General features: G+C 46.1%; 1 protein-coding gene across 1 annotated transcript in view; it reads right to left on the bottom strand.

Moving 5' to 3' along the window:
* DCDC2C (doublecortin domain containing 2C) overlaps positions 1 to 24,218 on the bottom strand; it is a 110,979-nt gene that overhangs the window by 37,261 nt on the left and 49,500 nt on the right. Inside the window, exons 7-10 of the mRNA XM_044918902.1 lie at positions 23,852 to 23,978; positions 14,429 to 14,529; positions 4,885 to 4,953; positions 325 to 366 (exon numbers count right to left, since the gene is read on the bottom strand). Coding sequence (XP_044774837.1) covers positions 325 to 366; positions 4,885 to 4,953; positions 14,429 to 14,529; positions 23,852 to 23,978 — 339 coding nt within the window. The remainder of the gene's footprint in view (positions 1 to 324; positions 367 to 4,884; positions 4,954 to 14,428; positions 14,530 to 23,851; positions 23,979 to 24,218) is intronic.

Here is a 24,218-nt window from a genome sequence, read left to right as displayed (position 1 = left end):
CAAGTGAGCGTCCACAGGTGCCTGCTTGCGACTAACTTATGGAGGGCGTTCCCTAACACATGACACGAGTGGAAGCTTGGCCCTCCTGCTTCCCATCTGCCCCTCGGGTGGATCTGTCTGCCTATCCGAAAGGCCTTAACCATGTTTCCTTCCCCTCTGAGTTCGCTTCCTCTCTGTGGGACCAGAGCTACAGTGTATGACGGCAGCCCTAGAGGTTATATTCCTGAAAAAGCACCTGGCAAGAATTTGGAATCCACTGATTATCTTGTTAGGTCTGTCTTCAGAATACAAAACACAAAAATTACAGAATTTGTTGATACAAACCTTTCTTTCATTATCTTCACAAGGACTTTCATCTTCTTTTTCCTATTATTAAAGAAATACAGTAATCAACTATCTGCAAGAAGGACACTGTCAGATAAACCATTCCTCTTCCCCTCACTTTCCCGGTTGCCATACAGACATTTCAGTGCTTCCTCTCCTGCTCTGACCCGGCCTTGCTCCTCCCATTTCCCACCCAGTTCATCAGGCACTTCACGTTTCCTACTCTAAATTGTTCTCGTGCACTTCTCATTAAGTACTTTCTACAGAACAGGACACATTATATTCTCTACCGCTCCTGGGGGTTTCCACTCCTAGAGCCCCACCTTCAGATGTGTGCGCAGCTCCGCCTTCCTGCTTCCCCAGCGCTCGCTTCCCACTGGATGGGCAAAGCACCAACTACTCATCGGCCCCCAAGGATGATCTCACTTGTTTCTACTTTGTGTAATTAATGCGCACATTTGTGGGATATTCCACTCGGACAGTTCTCAAGCCTCCAATTTAGGTAAAATAGTGTGCCATGAACACAGTCTGACCTAGGTAAAAAGTGCACACTTCATCTTTTTTAGTTAATTAATGTTGATGATATTCCATTTTAAGGTGAAAATATTACTGAAGTGTCAGAGATTGTCAGAGTTACCATCACTGTAGAATTAACATATTTAAAGGATTCTGAGGATGAAGAGGTGCCCGATGAAAGCACGGCTCTATTTTTTAATTCTGCTCTTGACTTCACCCACTTCTGTGCCAGTAGCATGCGTCATGACAAAATAAACCACTTGTCCACATTCCCTGGGCTGGAGGGGAGCCCTATCTGATCCTGACACCCACGCTGACAGAGCTCCTCCCGGCCCGCGCTGTTCCAACTCTGTTCTAACCACAGCAGAGAGGGGCTGGGGGAGGCGGTGACGGGGAGGCCGCGGCTGATGCGCACCAAGATTCTGCTCGGGACGATGCAGTGTTTGCACACAGACGGTGCTGATGGCCACACGGCACTGCAAAGGTACTTGTTACCACTGAACGGTACTCTTAAAAATGGTTAAAATGGCAAGTGTTATGTTTTATATACACATAGATTTTACCACAAAAAAGTGTTAGATGATAACAGAAACACTTATGATCAAACATCAGAAATCTGTATTTTATGTGTCTCTCTCTGTCAACTAAATAAATAAATAAAATCTTTAAAAAAAAATAGTGTTCAAAATAATATGCTCTCTTACAACCTTGCAAGGTCATTTTCATTTTACTCCATGATGATAGACTGCAGTTTAAGCACCTCAGCCGCAGGTAACTCACAGACGGTTATGAGATGCTGACTGTGTATAAGACACTGTCCTGGACACTGTGAGGGACACATGATGCCAAGACACACGCTCGGCCCCCTAAGGATTCCACGGTGGGGGCAGGGAGAAACAACACGCAAAATAAAACTAATATAGTCAGTGTCCAATAAACATCACATGACTCATTTTTCAAATTAACAGAGAAATGAAACGCGAAATAAAACTAGAGTTCACTGAGAGCAGATAGAGATCACCGTGGCCTCTTGGCCAGGAAGTGTTAACTAGATATCGTTTCCTTATTACTATTACTAGCTGTTATAATGCACATAAAATGCTTACTCTCTTTCTGATCCCTCAAAAACACAGGCTAGATTTTGGGGCCAAAAACCTGCAACTCCATGGGGCATTTCATGCCAATAAGGAAAAGACAGCAAGGAAGTTCTGTTCGGGTCACGAGGGAAGCAAAGCTGGTGCCGTGTGGACGTCATAGCAGGAAAACCCTTGTGGCCGTGAGTGCCACAATGCCTGCTGCCACGAGGAACAGACCACGGAGCCTGACACGGTAAACAGCTCTCCTGAGAAATCAAGCACAGCCAGCACATGGTCTCAGCAGGCAGAAGAAAACACAGCCTTGGATCACTCAAAACTGGGTTCACAGCCAAGCTCCCCACTCCCTAACCATAGGGTGGTAGCAGGTTACTTACGCTCTCTCCTGTCTCTTTGCTCCGGGTCTACCAAGCTGGGTGCCGACACCCTGGGTGAAGAGTGCCCGTGAGGCGAGGCGGGCCCGGGTGGCAGGGCTACCGCGCAGCACCCGGCAGAGAAAACACTCAGCAAACGGGGGTCTGTTCTCCCCAGACCCTCCCTGCCCACCTCACGTCATTAATGCCTGGACAGAAGAGAATGGGGGTTCCACTGCTCCGTATCACCTTCTTTCCCCAGCAGCTGAGATCGCAAACCAAGACGTTTAAAATTTAGGTGCTTGGGTTTGCCATTACTCTGATGATGCATTAAGAAAGACACTTTGAGGGGCGCCTGGGTGGCTCAGTCGCTGGGCGTCTGCCTTCAGCTCAGATCGTGATCCCAGGGGCCTGGGATCGAGCCCCGCGTCGGGCTCCCTGCTCCGCGGGAGGCCTGCTTCTCCCTCTCCCACTCCCCCTGCTCGTGTTCCCGCTCTCACTGTCTCTCGCTCTGTCAAATAAACAAATAAAATCTTCAAAAAAAAAAAAAAAGACACTTTGATCCACTCTAAGAAATTAAATCTACTGATTGATGTCAAGTTACTAACACACACGGAAACTCCCAGAGGCCCGAGCAGGTTTACCTAACAAGTCAATAAGGCATGGATGACGAATTTCAGTGGCCAGTCCACACAAGGCACTCAGGCTGTTGCAGAAACTCAGTGTCATCACAGTGCTTGTGCCCTCCTTCTATTAAAATACGGCATTCGGCGATTACACAACTGAACCCCATGAGTGCCCCTCTATGCTTCTCCCCCTGGTGCAGACGGGGGCTCTCTGTGTCGCCTCACCTAACGCTCCAGGACAGACCCTGCGCCAACGCTCAGAACACGCTCTTACACTCCGGCACCAAAGCACCTAAATCTTCTCTTTCCTCCTCAGTGGAACGTCTTCCCAATCATCTGGATACACACTGTATACTTTCACTGAAAACCACCTCCAAATCCAAACTACTGAAGAACAGAAGGAAGGAAAAGAGAATTGTTTGAAAGGGTATTCCCTTGTCTGTTTTAGATCATGAACTCCACTGATGTTGAAAAACCCAAACAAACTTCATTTCCCACAAACGCCCTTTCCAAGGTGGGCAAGAAGTAGGAGACAACTCCGAGTAGCCCCAGCCCTTCCCACCAGCCCTCTGGGCTCACTTCCCTCTGTTCTTAAATGGGGAGCAAGTATAAGAGTGGAAAAGGATGACTCACCAGGCTGTTGCATCCCCAAGTTTACTTATAGTTCTGGAAGTTTCAGCATTAGAATAGACCCAGACTTGATACCCCAGACTTATTACACAGCCTCCTGCCTGGGGCCAAAAGCCTTAAAACAAGAGGGGCTCCTGGGGGAGCTCAGTCAGCTGTACATCTGACTCTTGATTTTGGCTCAGGTCATGGTCTCAGGGTCGTGGGATCGAATCCCGTGTTGGGCTCTGTGCGTGGAGTCTGCTTAGGACTCACTCCCCCTCTGCCCCTCCTCCCCCAGCTTATGCTCTATCTCTCCCCCAAAAAAAATTTTTTAAACAAGAAACCACCTTGGAAAAAAAATCTAGAGATAGAATTTTGAAAACAAATCCCCCAAAATCTATTTCTTACCTACATGAATTGTATATTTAGAGTGAATTTTGTCTTAAATATTCTCACCACAGGGACACCTGGGTGACTCAGTGGTTAAGCATCTGACTTTGGCTCAGGTCATGGTCCCAGGGTCCTGGGATCGAGCCCCGCATCAGGCTCCCTGCTCGGCGGGGAGCCTGTTTCTCCCTCTCCCTCTGCCCGTCCCCCTGCTCATGCTCTTCTCTCTCAAATGTTCTCACCACAAAAAAAAAAAAAAAAAGGGAAATGGTAACCATCTGTGGTGGATATGTTAATTAGCTTTAATTGCCAAATGTTCCTCAATTAAAAAAATAAGATAAAAGGAAAGTAAATTTTATTTTCCCGATACACATACTTTATATAGACTAGTCACATAATGTCGTGGAGTACCACAGGAACGTGCTTCCTGCTTTGATGGCACATCTTCAGCGTCTGGAGGGAGAGAGGGTACCAGAAGGGCTCTCCCGGGCTAGCCCATGCTGCCATCTATGGAGCGTGCGCCGTACGCGCCCCTGCTTTCCCCAACAAGACGAGCTATTTACACAACACCAACGCCCCACAAAGCAGAATGTCCATGGTGTCCACAGACGTCTGCATACCTACACGCCAGCTGCTCTTCACCTCCCGACTCTCCCCTCTGAAAATATATCTTGAAATTCGTTGGGAAAACAGTTTTCAGTCTGTGACTGGAAGCACAGTGAAAGGTAATTAGGACAAGTTTAGAAGCCATTAAAATTACTCACGTAATTTCTGGCACCCAAGAGACTAGATCTAAGGTACGGCCTGCCTGGGAAACACACTATGTTTCTAATTCCCTGCTGATCTATATTCAGAATGCACTGGGCTTTCTGATTCTTTCTTCATCAAATGTGAGCTCCACCCAATGTGTTAAAAGGATAAGGAGGTGCCTTCCACCACAGCATTAAATACAAAATAAAAGTAGAATCAGCTCACCTTGTTGCTTTCAAAATCAGGGGGGCTATCATGTATCTCTTCATCTTCCTTAACTATCTCCGCTGGTGTCTAGAGAGAAAACATACCACGTTTTAGGTTTAGTGGCAGTCAAGCTATGTCAAACCCCATGAAAGGAGCAGAGGGGGTGGGTAGTGGAACTCTGTGAACCACTTCTGTGGACAGAGCTGAAAATGCGGCTGGTTTTTCCACAGTGCCTGCCCTGTGTTTTTACCTTTTGCTCCACTTACGCAATGCTAGCCTATTTAACGAAACTGTTGGGGAAATCCTTAAGGAGAAACACTAGAAAGCCCTTTCATGTAAACAGGAGTGGATTATCCCTCCAGATGCCTCTTGTCAGCAGGTAATAAATGCCTCGGATCCCCTGTTTGGCCCTGGGGACCCCAGTGGGGACCCAAACCAGAGCCCTCTTTCCCTGTGTTCAACGTCCGCCGCCACCTGGGCGGTCCCGCTCCTCACACCGCAGTGCCTGCTCAAGTCTTTGTGTATTATTTCCCAGTTTTTGTGACTTGTTGGCAAAGAGCAGTGAGCTGTGTTTAACTGGTGCCCTGGAGCCTCTCCACGAGGGGAAAGCCGTGTGGTTCTGTGGCTAAGGAAGAAAGGGCCCCCCTAGGGGCTACGGTATTTCTGTCCCCGTCCAAGTAGGCACGCTCAGTGCAGTGCCACATGTCCATCGCGGGCTGGCGAGGGCGTCTCCTGCTCACAGTCACCCAGGATGCCAGACCGATGGAGACGCCAACTCCCCGCGTTTCCGTGGCTTCAGGGGCAGAGGGGCGGCGTGGCTCTTAACACCTCTGCCAGGACGTGTGGCTCATTACGTCCAGCCGCCTGTTGTCCGCGAAGGCAGGCTGCAAAGCCACACTGGAGGTAAAGTGGGTGAAGAAGTATTCTCTCACCAAACGACCACAACTGGTGTCCATGAAGAGCCCTAAGGACCCCACAGCTCCTGCCAGCTGACCCTTGAAGGTGCAAGACCTAGTCTGTGGCTATGTAGACGTGTGGGTGACTACTCAACAGCCAGTCCCACTAGCCCAGACCTCGGCTGTCCAAATGCTCCGAAAACTCAAAGACTATATGAGCATTCTCGTCCTGTAGCCTACATGGAAAGTAATCGTGATGAATAAGATTCTGGGGACTGCTCCAACTACATGAAAAAATAAACACAAAAAGCACATTCTTTCAAAGAGTAAGTGATGTGATTTGTCCAACCATTGCTTCATTCATTTATTCAGCAATATACACAGAATGCCTGAGTCCTGCAATCCTGACAGATGACAGTGACTGTGCATGCAAACCAACGTGGCCCCCAAGACACTCAGTCAGACGGGGAGATGAACATTAATTAAGTCACACAATTAAATATAAAACCACAACTGTGATATGCTTTGTAAGAGAGACATGTGGAGAGAAATAGGCTATCACGGGGTTTAACATACACAGGAGACCATGCAACGCTTCCTCTGGTGTGACTACAACTTGAAATATGAGGGATGAGAAACGTTAGTATACAAAAAGGCAAAGAGAGAATATTGCAGACAAAGGGGAGGGCGTGTGGCAGTCTTGCTGCAGGAGAATGCACTGAGTTTGAGGGGGACTGGGGATGGTCAGCCTACAGAGAAAAAGCGATCACAGTAATCTAGCCAAGGAACGGCGGCAGTCAGGACTGGTTGGATGGTGGTGTAGACAGAGAGGGTGGGTCACTTCCAGACATATTTAGGAGGTAAAACTTGCAGATGTTGAGATGGTCTAGGAGGTAAAACTTGATGATGTTGAGATGGTCTGGGTATGGAAGAGTTGAAACAGTCAGTCTCGGGAATATCTCTAAGTTTGCTCTGGTCTTAGGGATGGACGATGTCATACACCTACTGAGACAGGGAGAGAGCAACGTGTGGGGATGGTGTGGAAGGACACTTGTGTGTTCACACTGTGCTGAACTTTAATGTCTCAGAACATCTAACGGGTGATGTCAGCTCATAGTGTGTGTCTATCTGGATGTATGTGTGTGTGTCTAGATGTGTGTGCATGTCTCTGGATGTGTGTGTGTGTGTGTAGATGTGTGTGTGTGTGTCTCTGGATGTGTCCGTGTCTAGATGTATATGCGTGTCTCTGGATGTGTGTGTGGGTAGATGTGTGTGTGCATGTGCACCTGGAGCCCAGAAAAGAGACCTGCAGAGAGACTGACACCACAGTGACGGAGAATTCTGTCTGTGGAGAAGGTCTAGAGCTACAAGAAATGTTGCCCTGACCTGACCCATGTAGACCTCCAACATTCCATGCCAAGTGGAGGATCAGAAGTCTACGGAGAAGAATGAGAATGGGGCCCCTGGCTGGCTCAGCCAGAAGAGCATGTGACTCTTGATCTCGAGGCTGTGAGTTTCAGCCCCACGTTGGGTGTAGAGATGACTTAAAAAATAAACTCTTTAGGGGAGCCTGGGTGGCTCAGTCAGTTAAGCATCTGCCTTCAGCTCAGGTCATAATCCCAGGGTCCTGGGATCGAGCCCCACATCGGGCTCCCTTCTCAGTGGGGAGTCTGTTTCTCTCTCTCTCCCTCTCCTTCTGTGTGTGCGTGCTCTCTCTCTCTCTCTCTAGCTCTCACTCTCTCTCAAATAAATAAATAAAAATCTTTTTAAAAAATAAAATAGGGTGCCTGGGTGGCTCAGTTGGTTAAGCGACTGCCTTTGGCTCAGGTCATGATCCTGAGTCCCGGGATCGAATCCCGCATTGGGCTCCCTGTTCGGCAGGGAGTCTGCTTCTCCCTCTGACCCTCCTCCCTCTCATGCTCTCTGTCTCTCATTCTCTCTCTCTCAAATAAATAAAATCTTTAAAAAAAATTAAAAAATAAAATAAAATAAACTCTTTAAAAAAAAAAAAAAAGAATGAGAATTGAGTGGCCAGACAGATGGAAGGAAGAAAAATCAGGAGGCGGGTGGGTCTTGCCAAAGGAGGAGAGTATTGGAGGAAAAGGGAGGGGCCAAAAGTGTCAGCTGAAGATGAAAGGTCAAGTGTGATGAGAACTGAGAATGCATTGGATTTGGGGGATGAGGTCAAGAGTTGTTTCACGTCATTGTGTGCAGAAGCCAAGAGAGGCCAAGGAGAGGGGAGGGGATGGAGACAGTGTGGGGAGGAGGGATCCTCCCTCCAAGGACTGGGAGAGACGGAGTTGCACAAAGGAAGGAGGCTAAGGGAGGGATCATTCTGGTTATAACCGGCTTGCTTCCAGCATGCGTACCATCCAGCCAGGAGGATTCGAGTGAAGGGGACAGGTTCAATCTACCCAGAAAAGGGTGAACAAATAACTAATAGCACAAGACTCTTGAGGGGCTCGGAAGGGACAGCATCCAAAGCCAGGAGAAGGTAGGAGGACGGGCACATCCACCACGAAGACCGGAGATTTGTGTGCAGACCCTAGAGCTGCCTATCTCCTAGCCAGTCCTCACCTCATTCCTCACTAAAAGAAAAATCCTCTCAGATGCTAGTCACACAATTCAGAAGAGCCTGGGCCCCTTTCCAGACACCAGATGCTGACACTGGTTGGTCTACACCACCAAAGGCCCATTGCCTCTCCCCAACTACTGACAAGGACGAGGCAGACACATGGGGTAGATTTCGGGAGGGTCCCTGGGAAAGACTTTTCTCACTACTTGAAAAAGGCACAGGGAAGGAAATGGTCTCTCTATTCTTCTCGTCAGCATTCATGTGTCTCAACGTGCCACCCAGAGCGGAGGCAAACATCTTGGAGACCGTGAGGAAAGAAGGCTGAGGCCAGAAGTTGTTGCGCAGAGGGAGGTGGGCAGGGCAACGCCAGCAACTGGGTCCTCGGTGACATGGCTGAGCCGCTGAGCCGGCCAACCCTGCAAGCTCCCGTTACACAGGAGGCCTCCAGACTTGTGTTACATGGCCTGATATGCATTCCTTATGTGTAAGCCACGTTTCTGTAGGTTTCTGTTCTTTCCAGCTAGAAGCACCCTAACAGATACAGTACTAATGACACTTTTTAATTTATTCATTAAAGTGAGCACCCAAGGACCTTTGTTAGCTTAGTCCGAGTTACTCCATGCTCCTAAAAGTGCCAAAGCTTTAAAGCTCCATTATGTTTTTTCTAATTAAACAATTCAGAGATTACACAAATTTAGACTGACCTTCTCCTAATTAGTCCAAATTATTTTGGTTTTACTTTAGTTTGTGTCTTATTTTTAGCTCTTTCTCTAGAGTGAAATGAATTACAGTTCAGGTGCACTGCTCCGGTTGCTACAGGGAATCTGAGTAAAGGCACTCTCTTCTGTACTGTCTCCTGGGGACTCTGAAAATCACTGCAATTCAGTAGATGTCAGAACTAGACCCAGTTGTCTGTGATTTCAGTCAGTCTGCCCTTCCCATTCACAGACGAGACATGCCCAGCACCTGTTGGGGAATGACAACCCAACGGTACTCTAGTAGAATAGAATTGGTGAGAAATGCTAAACTGTAGCCCCACCCCAGAAAAAAATCAAAGATCAGAGTCCAGAACTAAACAGAGCCCACCATTCTAGGTACTTTTCTGTCTTTTTATAGAGTTTATGAAAATAAACATAACCTTAAATCTGGCATAAGACATTGCTTTTGTGAAAAATGTGTACTCTAAATCAGGTAGAATTTTAACATCAATGTTTTAATATCTGGGTGCCAGTTTTGTATAGATTGTAAGAGTTAAGAAATGTTTCCTTAACACTGGGGCATAATAACTCAGGACTTTGAAATGAAAGCTGGTGTAAAAATTCGCCTCTCCCGGAGAATTAAAGCTGATAGAGCATCTCTCTTTTAAACCTCCACTCAAGACCTGTTGATAGAAATGTTGCCAAGGGGACACATTATGTGCTACTAAAACCAAAGAGAAACAAAAAACATTGAAAATAGATTATAATTTCTTAAAAACAAAAACTCAAAGGGAGACAATGTAGCATAGGAAAGAGGAAAAAAGAAAAGGTGAGTAAAGATCAACTATAATCCATGTCCAGATAGACGACCACCAGCATAACACTTCGTAACATCCAGAGTCTCTCCCTGTCCCTTCTGTTGTATTTCCCACATACTATGCCTTCCGTCTTGGTCAGGAGACACTTGGTTCAGGACAAATAGGGTTCAGTGACGTTGAAACTTTACCAGTGATGACACATGTAAGCGAGATCACACAGTTAACTGAGAAGAGCATCTCTGACCTGGCACCACAATTTCATTTCTCTCATGAGCCAAAGACAGAATTCAGTGGAATTCTATGAGCATCTCGATGCCAAGTGGAGAAAAGCTCAAGGATGAGCTTTCACCACCAGGAACCCTGGATGTAAGAAGGTGCCTTCAACATGGGCAGGAAGAAGTGGCTGTACAGAAGCCAATGACAAATGTCTCCAGTGGGAGAAAACCAAGAGACAGAAGGTGGAGGACAGAAACAGTGATCACTGGAAGTACAAATCGATTTTTGTGAGTAAATCACAAAGAAAACAACCGGAAGACAGGACCACAGAAATAGGAGCATTTTAGGAATCAGAACACGGGTCAAAATGCACAGTTAACAGTCGTCGTGGCCTGTCAGGGAGAGCAATGCTCAAAGCCGCCATGGCCTCTCCTCACCGCTAAGTTTCTGAAACTCCCTGCCCCACATTCCAACTCCCCATCCTCCCCTCTCTGCACAGCAATGAGAGATTCTCAAACTGACTTAAAAGCACAGGGAAGTTTCTAGCCCTTGGAATACAGGAGAGATTAAAGGCCACACAGTGTGAGTCTTGCTCATCACCACAGGAAGTGGACATTCCATGACGTCACCTACCAGAAGCAAAGGACAGACCACCTGCTCTAGTCATCAAAACTTTAACCTGGAGTCTTCCCTTAGCGATGGGAGCTCAGCGACAGGCAGCGATGTTGCCATGGTAAACAGAGCGGCCTCCAGCCTGTGTTTGCCCCTCACTGCTGTTCTGCCTTCTGCTGACAATAGGTGCCATCAACTGCAAATGAGCACTCGCCACTGCAACTATCCCCTCGGTTTGCAGGATGCCCGATTCTTGAGGTTCCCCTCACCGGTCTAGGCTTGACTCCAAATTCATAAATTGATTACTTGGGATGTTATATTTTGTAACATTTTATCTTTACAGCAACACTGAAATAAAGACAAGGTGATGCGCAAGCATAAGAAATAACATTGTGACATCGTCAGGCTTACCCACAGGTTAAAACCAGTTACTCGAAAACATGAGCAAAGTACTCCAGGTTATTATAAAAGCCAACACCATAATCAAATAGTTTAACACTAAGGCCAGACCCTCCTTCATTAATGGACTGGGAAGTCCTAAGGGCATCTTCCCCTCCTCCCACAAGGAAACCAGTAACCCCAACACGCACCAGAGCTCACCCAGCACACAAACACAGAAGTAAGACAAGCACATGGTTCTCCGGGCATGTGGGCCACTTTGAAGCAGACCCCCACCCAGGCCAGGGCTGCCAGTCGTAGAGCGCCCATCCCCTGCGTTGAGGACCCCGCCCAGGGAACCCGCCGAACCACATCCTGCTCTCCCTGCTCCACAAGACCACCTTCTTCTCTCCCCAGGGCAGAAAAAAAATCCTTGGATTCTGCATGCTGGCAGGGCCTACACTGTGTTTCATGGGGATCCTAAAAGGAAAATCATTCCTGGGGAAGGAAATTGGAGTTAACCTAAAAGCTTAAACATTATTGTAATTCTGGGACTTCTTTGAAACATTGAATATGCAAACACACGCTGTGGTTCCCCGAGGGACAGATGGGAAAGATAGTGCTTCCCAAACCTAAACGACCACAGGGACCTTGTTTTCAAAGATGCAGAACTCAGGGCGCCTGGGTGGCTCAGATGGTTAAGCGTCTGCCTTCGGCTCAGGTCATGATCCCAGGGTCCTGGGATCGAGTCCCGCATCGGGCTCTCTGCTCCTTGGGAGCCTGCTTCTCCCTCTGCCTCTCTCTCTCTGTCTGTCTCTCATGAATAAATAAATAAATAAAAAATCTTAAAAAAAAAAAAAAGATGCAGAACTCAGTCTGCAGACTTGGTCTATCTACAAGAACTTCACTTCAACCTGCTGTGCCTTGCATCCATTTATCCAATCACCTGGGATTTTCTTGCCTCTATTCAATGGGACTTAATAAGCATGTGCTGAGCCCCTGCTGGGTGTCAGGAAATGGCACAGTGGGAGAATACCGCCCCAGGTGTGCGGTGCCCCCACCCCTCACTCAGCTCCTCCAGCCCTTCATCTCTGGCCCCCGCAGGTGCAGCAGGTCTTTGTCTCTGCTCACACACACACACACACACACACACACAAAATGTCACAGGAAGGGTGCTGGCCTAGCCCCCACTCCTCTAGTCTTAATGTCCATTTATGCAGCCATAGCTGGGAGTCCCATTGTCTCCTTGTCCTTCAAAGCCACAGAACTTGCTTTAATACCATCCCCTGGCAATTAGGATGCACTGAGGATGCAACTAGGATGCAACCCAATGCACTGAGACGTCAGCTCCCCTGGTGTGCAGTAGAATGGTCAGACAGAAAGCAGCACAGCAGCGGTTCTTTCTGGTTCTTTCTGAACACCCCCCCGCCTCCCCCGCTGGGTAGCCTGGCCCTCCTCCTCTCTGACCACCTCTCCCACCCTTCCCGACTCCCCTCCCCTGAGCCTCTCCTTCCCCCACTACACACCCTTCTGGGGAACCCCTCTCACCACACAACCTCGAATACAACGGAAATTAACACTAGCAACAGAAACTCATGAGTATGTTTATTGATCACAATTATGAAAATAGTATTTGTGACACTAGGGTTTTACTTGTGTTAAAAACTTGCATCAGACACTCATGGTCCACAACCCAGAACAATAACATACCAAGGACAATAATCAACATTGGAGGGGGAGCGGTGGGGTGGGGGGGAATGCTAATTTTTGGTATAAAAGTAACTGCCTAAAATATCTTATTTATTACAAAAAATTCTTAAATGTACAATAAAAAAATATAGTGTTAGTTTGGGTTTTAAGAGAAAATTAAATCTTTTGATCATTTCTCATCATGTTGAGGAAAAGAATAAATAATATCACTAGCAATTTGGAAAATACAATGGGACACAATGCGAAAGTGCTCAAAATGCCCAAGGAAGTGGCTAGTGCCTTGACATGGTCTGTCACACCTGGTCATATTATCGAGGGAAAGGAAAGTAGCAGAAGTTAATAATAAAGTGAGAAAATTAACAGTGACTGATTTTCAGAAGAGGAGCCAAAAGCTTGCTGTCATCTGGGTTTGGCGCTCTGGAACCACAAACTCAGGACGGGGGCCAAGTCTATGTCAGAGGGATAAAAATGGTACTCAAATGCAGACATTGACCTTTTACAGAACATACATTCTTTTCTCAAGAACTAACAATTAGAAATGTGCTTCTAGGGACACCTGGGTGGCTCATTTGGTGAAGCATCTGCCTTCAGCTTAGGTCATGATCTCAGGGTCCTGGGATCGAGCCCTGCATCAGGCTCCCTGCTCAGTGGGAAGTCTGCTTCTCCCTCTGCCCCTCACCCTGTTCCTGCTCTCTCTCTCTCTCTCTAATAAATAAATAAAATCTTTTAAAAAAAGAAAGAAATGTGTTTCTAGTGCTTTCAGGTAGATTCTGGGGACAAAGCCATGCAGTTCAGAGCTCACCTACCCACCTGCCCTTTGCGGGAGCAGGAGTTGAGGCCAGAGACCCCTGGAGGCGTGACCTTCTCTCTGGGTGGGCAAGGGGCATGAGGCCCTTGTACTTCTGCTCCTGTCCAGGCTGAGGCTGGCCCCGCACACCTCATCCACTTCCCCTGGACCTTCCTCAGACTCCACGCCTCTGTGAGCCCGAAGGAAGGAAGCAGAGAGGTGGTCCACCGTGTGCAGGCCTTGGACCAGGGACTCACGCATGCATTACTTCACTTAGCCCCACAGGAACCTGCCCAGCGGCACATGCCCATCGCACGGATAAGGAAATGGGGGTCAGAAAGCCAGGCAGTGGAAGACCCATGATTCCCCACCATATCACCCGATGCACCACTCATTCCATCACCCGTCATTCCACCAATGATCACTAAGGGCCTCCTCCCTGCCAGGAACTGTGCCAGGACAAGGGTGACTACAGTGAGCACAGCAGGCCGACCCCTTCCTTGTATGGGGGAAAGGGACAGCAGTCACGTCACAACAAAGCTAACTACGCTGTCAGAGACCGTGACCAGTGCTCAGAACAGTCCCCACAGCAGAAGAACCCACCAGGGAGAAGGGCAGGCAGGAAGGATGGGGAAGGATAAGAAGACGTGGAAGGAGCTGAGGTCCCTGAGCCCATCATGACCATGGTGACATCCTCTGGGGTCATCCTGCATAGACCTGAAGGATGAGCAGTAACTGACCAGAGGGGCATAGAACATGCTAGAGGCTGGGCGAGCGTGGGGGAGGGGGGGAGGAGGAGGCTGCAGGCAGGCGGGGCTGATGCAGCTGATTCAGAAGGTGGTAGGCCCGGTCGTGCAACACCTGCTACCCACCTGGTCCACAGGCACCTCCACCTGCACGTCCTTGTCCTCTTTGACTTCCGAGGCTCCTTGGGTTTCTGTGGGAGCAGTCTGGGCTTTATACACGTCACCTTCTGGAGGAAAACAGCACAAACAGATTTGCAAGCCAACGTCCACTGCACATTTTCTGGCCCAAACCAAAGTCGAGCCTCGGCATCCTGGGGGCTACCGGTGTTGTGTGCAGGCAGCCTGCCCCAGGGCCCCGGAGCCCACCGTGGGGTCCCCGCGGCCCTTGCTTCTGCCTCCGTGTCTGCACTGATGGTCATCTCTGTGTCCTACCCACCACGGGACTCAGTCCCAGAGATGAAACACACTGATCGCCTGGCAAACGTGTGTCCAGTCAACTCAGAAATAACCACAAAGCAACCCGCTAGACACCAAAATTGTATTCTGAGGACATGTACCTTGATTACTTCAAAATTACTTCAAATTACTTCAAAATTACTTATTTTGAAGGAATGAACAAAATGAGCTTTAACAAACGAGGTGTTAAAATTGCACACTGTAGTCTACTAAGCCGACAGATAAAAATCATCTAATCAGCATTACAATTGGATGTATTACATGCTTATAAAATCCTGAGGTTCTTAAAAACCTTATCCTCACGCTGACAAGACTAGGTGACAGTAAAAGAAACAGAAGGAGCCGGCCACTTCCCTCAACCCCCAGAGGATGTCACCATGGTGGTGATGGGCTCAGTGACCCCAGCTCCTTCCACTTCTTCTTGTCCTTCCCCATCCTTCCTGGCCCTCAGCCCCGGAAGGACCATTGCACAGCCCTTGGCAGAAGGGATGAAGGTAAGAAGAAGGCAGAGGGCAGCATCCATCGGGAACCCACAGGGTGCCAGGCCCTTCTCTGTTTGCTTGACACTTAACACTCACGCAAACCTCTGTCAATCCTTCCATGCCCATTTGTTTGTTGATAAGGAGTGTGCCGAGGGCCCCACGCTTGGGACCATGCTTGGGGCCACGCTCGGGAACATGCTCGGGAGGGCCGTAGCTGGAACCTGGGCCCCAGCACCCCTCGCCACTTCCTGGAGGGAAGGTGGGATGCATGCCGAGCAGCCCCAGGCATGTTGGACAGCCTTTGCCAAGAAGGAAATTTTACACAAACTGATTAAAATCTCTATTATGTTGATAGAGCATCTCAGGGACTATAGGTTCAATAGACTCTGGTCTTCGGCCCATCCTGGCCATGGTCAGGTTGCATCAGCACACTGTTGGCCATGCCAACCAGGCAGGAACGCTGTGAGAGCCCTGCGTCCAGACCAGGGCCTGGCGCACAGCCAGACAACACTGTCATCTGGGATGGGAAGGCCCAACGGTGGCGGGGAGCAGGAGAGAAGCACAGGAAGGCGGTCAAGATGTCACCTGGAAACTGGCAGAGGGTTCCCAGGAAGCTGAGAGACAATCAGAGCACAAAGAGGAGAAGCCGGACTCACTGTGCATGGGGAGCACCAAGGGAGGGAAAGGCTTTAACAAAAATGACTTCCCCAAATCATCGGATGCTGCAGCAAAGCAAAGGGAAGCCCTCCTTCCCCTGGTCCTGTCCTCTGCGTCACCAGCCACCACCAGCAAAGCACCTGTGATACATCCTGATAGGAATCAAGGTGGCCGGCTCCCAGCGGGGCTCCGCAGAATAGAAGCAGGAGCAGAACAAGTATTTTTTTTAATTATTTCATTTTATGAGAAGCTTGGCAAGATGGCGGAGGAGTAGGAGACCTGGATTTCGTCTACTCTCAGGAATTCAGCTGGATGGGGATCAAACCATTCTGAACACCTACAAACTCAACAGGAGATCGAAGAAAAGAAGAGCAACAACTCTCTCATCAGAAAAGCGACCACTTTCTGGAAGGTAGGACGTGCGGAGAAGTGAATCCAAGGCGATATTCGGGAGGATAGACGGCGGGGGAAGGGCCTCCGTCGGCCGCTTCTGGCAAGTGATAGAGCCGCGGGGCACAAAATCGGAACTTTTAGAAGTCTGCTCCGCTGAGGGACGTCACTCTGGTGGCTAAGCGGGGGGTGGAACCCTCCGGGACAGTGTGGTCTCAGGACCCTCGGGGTCACAGAAAGACCAGGGGTGCCTGAGTGCGGCAGAGCTCCCAGGTATTGGAGCGGGGAAGCCGGCTGCAGAGGCAGAGCCCAGGCGCGGGCTCTCAGCTCGGGGTTGCCATAAACCGTGATCCGCGGCACAGTCGGGCCCCTGCTCCTCCAGCAGGGACACAACAAGTGGCAGATCCGGGGAGACTCACCTTCTTCCCCCAGGAGGAGAGGCGCAGGAGCGCACCACAGGGATCTGCTGGGTTTGGAGACTCCACCCGGGATCGGGTGCCAAAGATAGAAACGCGCGGTCACAGGCCGGGTGAGCACAGAGTGCAGCCGGAGACCGGGGAGACAGGAGTGACTGACGGTTTTTCTCTAGGGGCGCACTGAGAAGCAGGGCCCCGAGTTCTCGGCTCCTCCGGGGCGGAGATTGGGAGGCCGCCATTTTCACTCTCCGCCTCCAAAGCTGTACGGAAAGCTCGCAGGGAACAAAAGCCCCCGAGAGCAAACCCGAGCAGATTACTTAGCACGGACCGGGCAAGGGCGGGGCAATTCCGCCTCCAGCAAAGACATTTGGAAACCACAGCAACAGGCCCCTCCCCAGAAGATCAGCAAGAACAGCCAGCCAAGACCAAGTTTACCGATGGATGAGAAGAGCAGAACTCCAACGCTAGGGGAATACTGCACATAGAATCCATGGCTTTTTTACCATGATTCTGTAGTCTTTCAAAGTTAATTTTTTTTTTAACTTTCTTTTTTTTTTTGAATTTTTCTTTTTCCCTTTTTCAACCAACATCTTAGCAATCCCTTTTTTAAAAATCTTTTTTATTTTTCATTTTTAGAGTCATATTCTATCGCTTCATAGTAGTTAACCTTATTTTTGATATATATATATATATATATATATATATATATATATATATATGTAAGTTGTTCTCTCTTTAAAATTTTGGAATACACTTTCTTCTAACAGTCCAAAATATACCCTACATCTCTAGTGTATGGCTTTGTTCTAGTCTCCTGCCTGATCCTTTTTTTCTTTTTTTAAATCCTTTTCTTTCTTTTTTCAACCAACTTCTTGTCTTATCAATTCCTTTTAAAAAATCTTTTATAATTTTCATCTTTACAGTCATATTCCATCCCTTCATTGTATTTACCCTTATTTTTGTACATATATAAGTTTTTCTTTCTTTAAAATTTTGGGAGGCACTTTCTTCTAACAGACCAAAATACGCCCAAAATCTAGAGTGTGGCACTGATCTATGTACCAGCCTGATCATATTTGATCATATTCTGGTTTGTTTTTTGTTTGTTTTTTGTTTGTTTGTTTGTTTTTATCTTTTTTTTTCTTTTTTTTTCTCTTTTTTCTTTCTTTCCCTTTTTTTCCCCCTGGTTTCAGGTCTCTTCTGATTTCTTTAGTGTATATTTTTCTGGTGTCATTGTTACCCTGTTAGCATTTTGTTCTCTCATTCATCTATTGTCCTCTGGAAAAAATGAAAAGATGGAAAAAAATCACATCAAAAAAAAAAAAAGAGGCAGTACCAACTGCCAGGGACCTAATCAATACGGACATTAGTACGATGTCAAATCTAGAGTTCAGAATCATCACTTTAAAGATACTAGCTGGGCTTGAAAAAAGCATGGAAGTTATTAGAGAAACCCTTTCTGGAGAAGTAAAAGAACTAAAATCTAACCAAGTAGAAATCAAAAAGGCTATTAATGAGGTGCAATCAAAAATGGGGGCGCTAACTGCTAGGATAAATGAGGCAGAAGAGAGAATTAGTGATATAGAAGACCAAATGATGGAAAATAAAGAAGCTGAGAAAAAGAGAGATAAACAACTACTGGATCACGAGGGCAGAATTCGAGAGATAAGCGATACCATAAGACGAAACAACATTAGAATAATTGGGATCCCAGAACAAGAAAAAAGAGAGAGAGGGGCAAAAGGTATATTGGAGCAAATTATAGCAGAGAACTTCCCTAATTTGGGGAAGGAAACAGGCATCAAAATCCAGGAGGCACAGAGAACCCCTCTCAAAATCAATAAAAATAGGTCAACACCCCAATATCTAATAGTAAAACTTATGAATCTCAAAGACAATGAGAAAATCCTGAAAGCAGCTCTAAAGAAGAGATCTGTACAATGGTAGAAACATTAGATTGGCAACAGACCTATCCACAGAGACCTGGCAGGCCAGAAAGGACTGGCAGGATATATTCAGAGCACTAAATGAGAAAAATATGCAGCCAAGAATACTATATCCAGCTAGGCTGTCATTGAAAATAGAAGGAGAGACAAAAAGCTTCCAGGACAAACAAAAACTAAAGGAATTTGCAAACACAAAACCAGCCCTACAAGAAATATTGAAAGGGGTCCTCTAAGCAAAGAGAGAGCCTAAAAGCAACATAGACCAGAAAGGAACACAGACAATATACAGTAACAGTTACCTTACAGGCAATACAATGGCACTAAATTCATATCTTTCAATAGTTACTCTGAATGTAAATGGGCTAAATGCCCCAATCAAAAGACACAGGCTATCAGATTGGATTAAAAAACAAGACCCATCGATATGCTGTCTGCAAGAGACTCATTTTAGAACCAAAGACACCCCCAGATTGAAAGTGAAGGGGTGGAAAACCATTTACCATGCTAATAGACACCAAAAGAAAGCTGGGGTGGCAATCCTTATATCAGACAAAGTAGATTTTAAGCCAAAGACTATAATTAGAGATGAGGAAGGACACTATATCCTACTGAAAGGGTCTATCCAACAAGAAGATCTAACAATTGTAAATATCTATGTCCCTAACATGGGATAAGCCAATTATATTAGCCAATTAATAACAAAAGCAAAGAAACACATCGACAACAATACAATAATAGTGGGGGACTTTAACACCCCCCTCACTGAAATGGACAGATTGTCTAAGCAAAAGATCAACAAGGTAATAAAGACTTTAAATGACACACTGGACCAAATGGACTTCACAGACATATTCAGAACATTCCATCCCAAAGCAACAGAATACACATTCTTCTCTAGTGCCCATGGAACATTCTTCAGAAAAATCACATCCTAGGTCACAAATCAGGTCTCAACCAGTACCAAAAGATTGGAATCATTCCCTGCATATTTTCAGACCACAGTACATTGAAACTAGAACTCAATCACAAGAGGAAAGTCAGAAAGAACTCCAATACATGGAGGCTAAAGAGCATCCTACTAAAAAATGAATGGGTCAACCAGGAAATTAAAGAAGAATTTAAAAAATTCATGGAAACAAATGAAAATGAAACACAACTGTTCAAAATCTTTGGGATACAGCAAAGGCAGTCCTAAGAGGAAAGTATATAGCAATACAAGCCTTTCTCAAGAAACAAGAAAGGTCTCAAATACACAACCTAACCCTACACCTAAAGGAGCTGGAGAAAGAACAGCAAATAAAGCCTAAACCCAGCAGAAGAGAAATAATAAAGATCAGAGCAGAAATCAATGAAATAGAAACCAAAAGAATAGTAGAACACATCAATGAAACTAGGAGCTGGTTCTTTGAAAGAATTAATAAAATTGATAAACCCTTGGCCAGACTCATCAAAAAGAAAAGAGAAAGGACCCAAATCAACAAAATCATGGATGAAAGAGGAGAGATCACAACCAACACCAAAGAAATACAAACAATTATAAGAACATATTATGAGCAACCATATGCCAGCAAATTAGATAATCTGGAAGAAATGGATGCATTCCTAGAGATGTATCAACTACCAAAACTGAACCAGGAAGAAATAGAAAACCTGAACAGACCTATAACCACTAAGGAAATTGAAGCAGTCATCAAAAATCTCCCAACAAACAAAAGCCCAGGGCCAGATGGCTTCCCAGGGGAATTCTACCAAACATTTCAAGAAGAATTAATACCTATTCTTCTGAAACTGTTCCAAAAAATAGAAATGGAAGGATAACTTCCCATCTCATTTTATGAGGCCACCATTACCTTGATCCCAAAACCAGAGACCCCATCCAAAAGGAGAATTACAGACCAGTATTCCTGTTGAACATGGATGCAAACATTCTCACCAAAATACTAGCCAATAGGATCCAACAGTACATTAAAAGGATTATTCACCACGACCAAGTGGGATTTATCCCTGGGCTGCAAGGTTGGTTCAACATCAGCAAATCAATCTGATACAATACATTAATAAAAGAACAAGAACCATACGGGCCTCTCAACAGATGCTGAAATAGCATTTGATAAAGTACAGCATCCTTTCTTGATCAAAACTCTTCAGAGATAGGGATCGAGGGTACATACCTCAATATCATAAAAGCCATCTATGAAAAACCTACAGCGAATATCATTCTCAATGGGGAAAAACTGAGAGCTTTCCCCCTAAGGTCAGGAACGCGGCAGGGATGTCCACTATCACCACTGCTATTCAACGTAGTATTAGAAGTCCTAGCCACAGCAATCAGACAACAAAAAGAAATCAAAGGCATCCAAATTGGCAAAGAAGAAGTCAAACTCTCACTCTTTGCAGATGATATGATACTTTATGTGGAAAACCCCAAACACTCCACCCCAAAACTGCTAGAACTCATACAGGAATTCAGTAAAGTGGCAGGATATAAAATCAATGCACAGAAGTCCGTGGCATTCCTATACACAAACAAGAAGACAGAAGAAAGAGAAATTAAGGAGTTGATCCCATTTACAATTGCACCCAAAACCATAAGATACCTAGGAATAAATCTAACCAAAGAGGCAAAGAATCTGTACACAGAAAACTATAAAATACCCATGAAAGAAATTGAAGACACAAAGAAATGGAAAAACGTTCCATGCTCATGGCTTGGAAGAACAAATATGGTGAAGATGTCAATGCTACCTAGAGCAATCTACACAGTCAATGCAATCTCTATCAAAATACCATCCACTTTTTTCAAAGAAATGGAACAAATAATCCTAAAATTTGTATGGAACTAGAAAAGACCCCAAATAGCCAGAAGAATGCTGAAAAAAGAAAAGCAAAGCTGGCGGCATCACGATTCCAGACTTCCAGCTCTATTACAAAGCTGTCATCATCAAGACAGTATGGTCCTGGCACAAAAACAGACACATAGATCAATGGAACAGAACAGAGAGCCCAGAAATGGACCCTCAACTCTATGGTCAACTAATCTTTGACAAAGCAAGAAAGAATGTCCAATGGAAAAAAGACAGTCTTTTCAACAAATGGTGTTGGGAAAATTGGACAGCCACGTGCAGAAGAATGAAACTGGACCATTTCCTTACACCACACACAAATATAGACTCCAAATGGTTGAAAGACCTCAATGTGAGACAGGAGTCCATCACAATCCTAAAGGAGAACACAGGCAGCAACCTCTTTGACGTCAGCCGCAGCAACTTCTTCCTAGATACATTGCTAAAGGCAAGGGAAGCAAGGGCAAAAATGAACTATTGGGACTTCACCAAGATAAAAAGCTATTGCACAGCAAAAGAAACAGTCAACAAAATCAAAAGACAACCGACGGAATGGGAGAAGATATTTGCAAATGACATATCAGATAAAGGGCTAGCATTCAAAATCTATAAAGAACTTCTTAAACTCAACACCCAAAGAACAAATGACCCAATCAAGAAATGGGCAGAAGACATGAACAGACATTTTTCCAAAGAAGACATCCAAATGGCCAACAGATACATGAAAAAGTGCTCAACATTGCTCAGCATCAGGGAAATCCAAATCAAACCCTCAATGAGATACCACCTCACACCAGTCAGAATGGCTAAAATTAACAAGTCAGGACATGACAGATGTTCGAGGGGATGCAGAGAAAGGGGAACCCTCCTACACTGTTGGTGGGAATGCAAGCTGGTGCAGCCACTCTGGAAAACAGTATGGAGGTTCCTCAAAAAGTTGAAAATAGAGCTATCATACGACCCAGCAATTGCATTACTGGGTATTTACCCCAAAGATACAAACGTAGGGATCCGAAGGGGTACGTGCACCCCAATTTTTATAGTAGCAATGTCCACCATAGCCAAACTGTGGAAAGAACCAAGATGTCCATCGACAGATGAATGGATAAAGAAGAAGTGGTATATATACACAATGGAATATTATACAGCCATCAAAAGGAACGAGATCTTGCCATTTGCAACGACGTGGATGGAACTGGAGGGTGTTAATCTGAGCGAAATAAGTCAATCAGAGAAATACATATATCATATGACCTCACTGATATGAGGAATTCCTTTTTTTTTTTTTACAGATTTTATTTATTTATTTGACAGGGAGAGGCAGCCAGAGAGAGAACACAAGCAGGGTAAGTGGGAGAGAGAGAAGCAGGCTTCCTGCCGAGCAGGGAGCCCGATGCGGGGCTCGATCCCAGGACCCTGGGATCATGACCTGAGCCGAAGGCAGACGCTTAACGACTGAGCCACCCAGGCGCCCCTGATAGGAGGCATTCTTAATCTCAGGAAACAAACTCAGGGTTGCTGGAGTGGTGGGGGTGAGAGGGATGGGGTGGCTGGGTGATAGACACTGGGGAGGGTATGTGCTCTGGTAAGCGCTGTGAATTGTGCAAGACTGTTGAATCACAGACCTGTACCTCTGAAACAAATAATACATTATATGTTAAAAAAAAGAAGAAGAAGAAGATAGCAGGAAGGGGAAAATGAAGGGGGGGAATCGGAGGGGTAGACGAACCATGAGAGACTATGGACTCTGAGAAACAGACTGAGGGTTCTAGAGGGGAGGGGTGGGGGGATGGGTTAGCCTGGTGATGGGTATTGAGGAGGGCATGTACTGAATGGAGCATTGGGTGTTATACACAAACAATGAATCATGGAACACTACATCAAAAACTAATGATGTAATGTATGGTGATTGACATAACATAATAAAAAAAATGCTACTTTTTTTATTAAAAAAAAAAAAAAGTAAACCCAAACAGTTCAGGTGGATTTGAGTTTCATGTTTTCCCCCAAAGGCTGATTTGTTCACAGGTTGTTTGCTGTGTCACTGGTCCTCAGGGGAGAGCACGCCCACCCAGATGTTCACAGAGAGGATAGAATTCCTGCATCAATCTAGGAGGGCTTCCTCGGTGGAGAAGCCCATTGCCTTCATCACTAGGATTTTGTTTCTCTCCTCTCACTACCACGGCCCCTGGAGCTGAATGTCTCATTAATAAATCAGATTGTCACTAGTGAAGTTTTAAAATCAGACAGTTACAAGCCATATCTTTGCAGTATGAAACTGGCCCGGAAGAAAAAAAAAAACATATTCTTCAAATGGTAGCACTTTTTAATGCCCACAGCCAAATGAAATTCACATTACCTGCGCCGCTTTGCATTAAAGGTTCTACTAGCATTTTCTTCTTTCCCTCTTTGGCATAAAAAACAGAATCCTGTTCCTTATGGGGAATGTTGTCGTATTTATGAGGTTCTTTTCCTTTGGAATCCTCCTAAGGTACAAATTAAGAATAAAAAGTATGTGAGGAACAGCAGTGTACCATGAGTCTTTTTTTTTTTTTTAAGATTTTATTTATTTATTTGACAGAGAGAGACACAGGGAGAGAGGGAACACAAGCAGAGGGAGGGGGAGAGAGAGAAGCAGGCTTCCCGCCAAGCAGGGAGGCTATCATATGACCGATGAGGGGCTGAATTCCAGGCCCCTGGGATTATGACCCAAGCCGAAGGCAGAC

This window comes from Neomonachus schauinslandi, chromosome 10, assembly GCF_002201575.2.
Source record: "Neomonachus schauinslandi chromosome 10, ASM220157v2, whole genome shotgun sequence".
NCBI lineage: Eukaryota > Metazoa > Chordata > Mammalia > Carnivora > Phocidae > Neomonachus > Neomonachus schauinslandi.
Note: the sequence above shows the minus strand (reverse complement) of the source record. Positions and strands in the feature narration are given on the sequence as shown.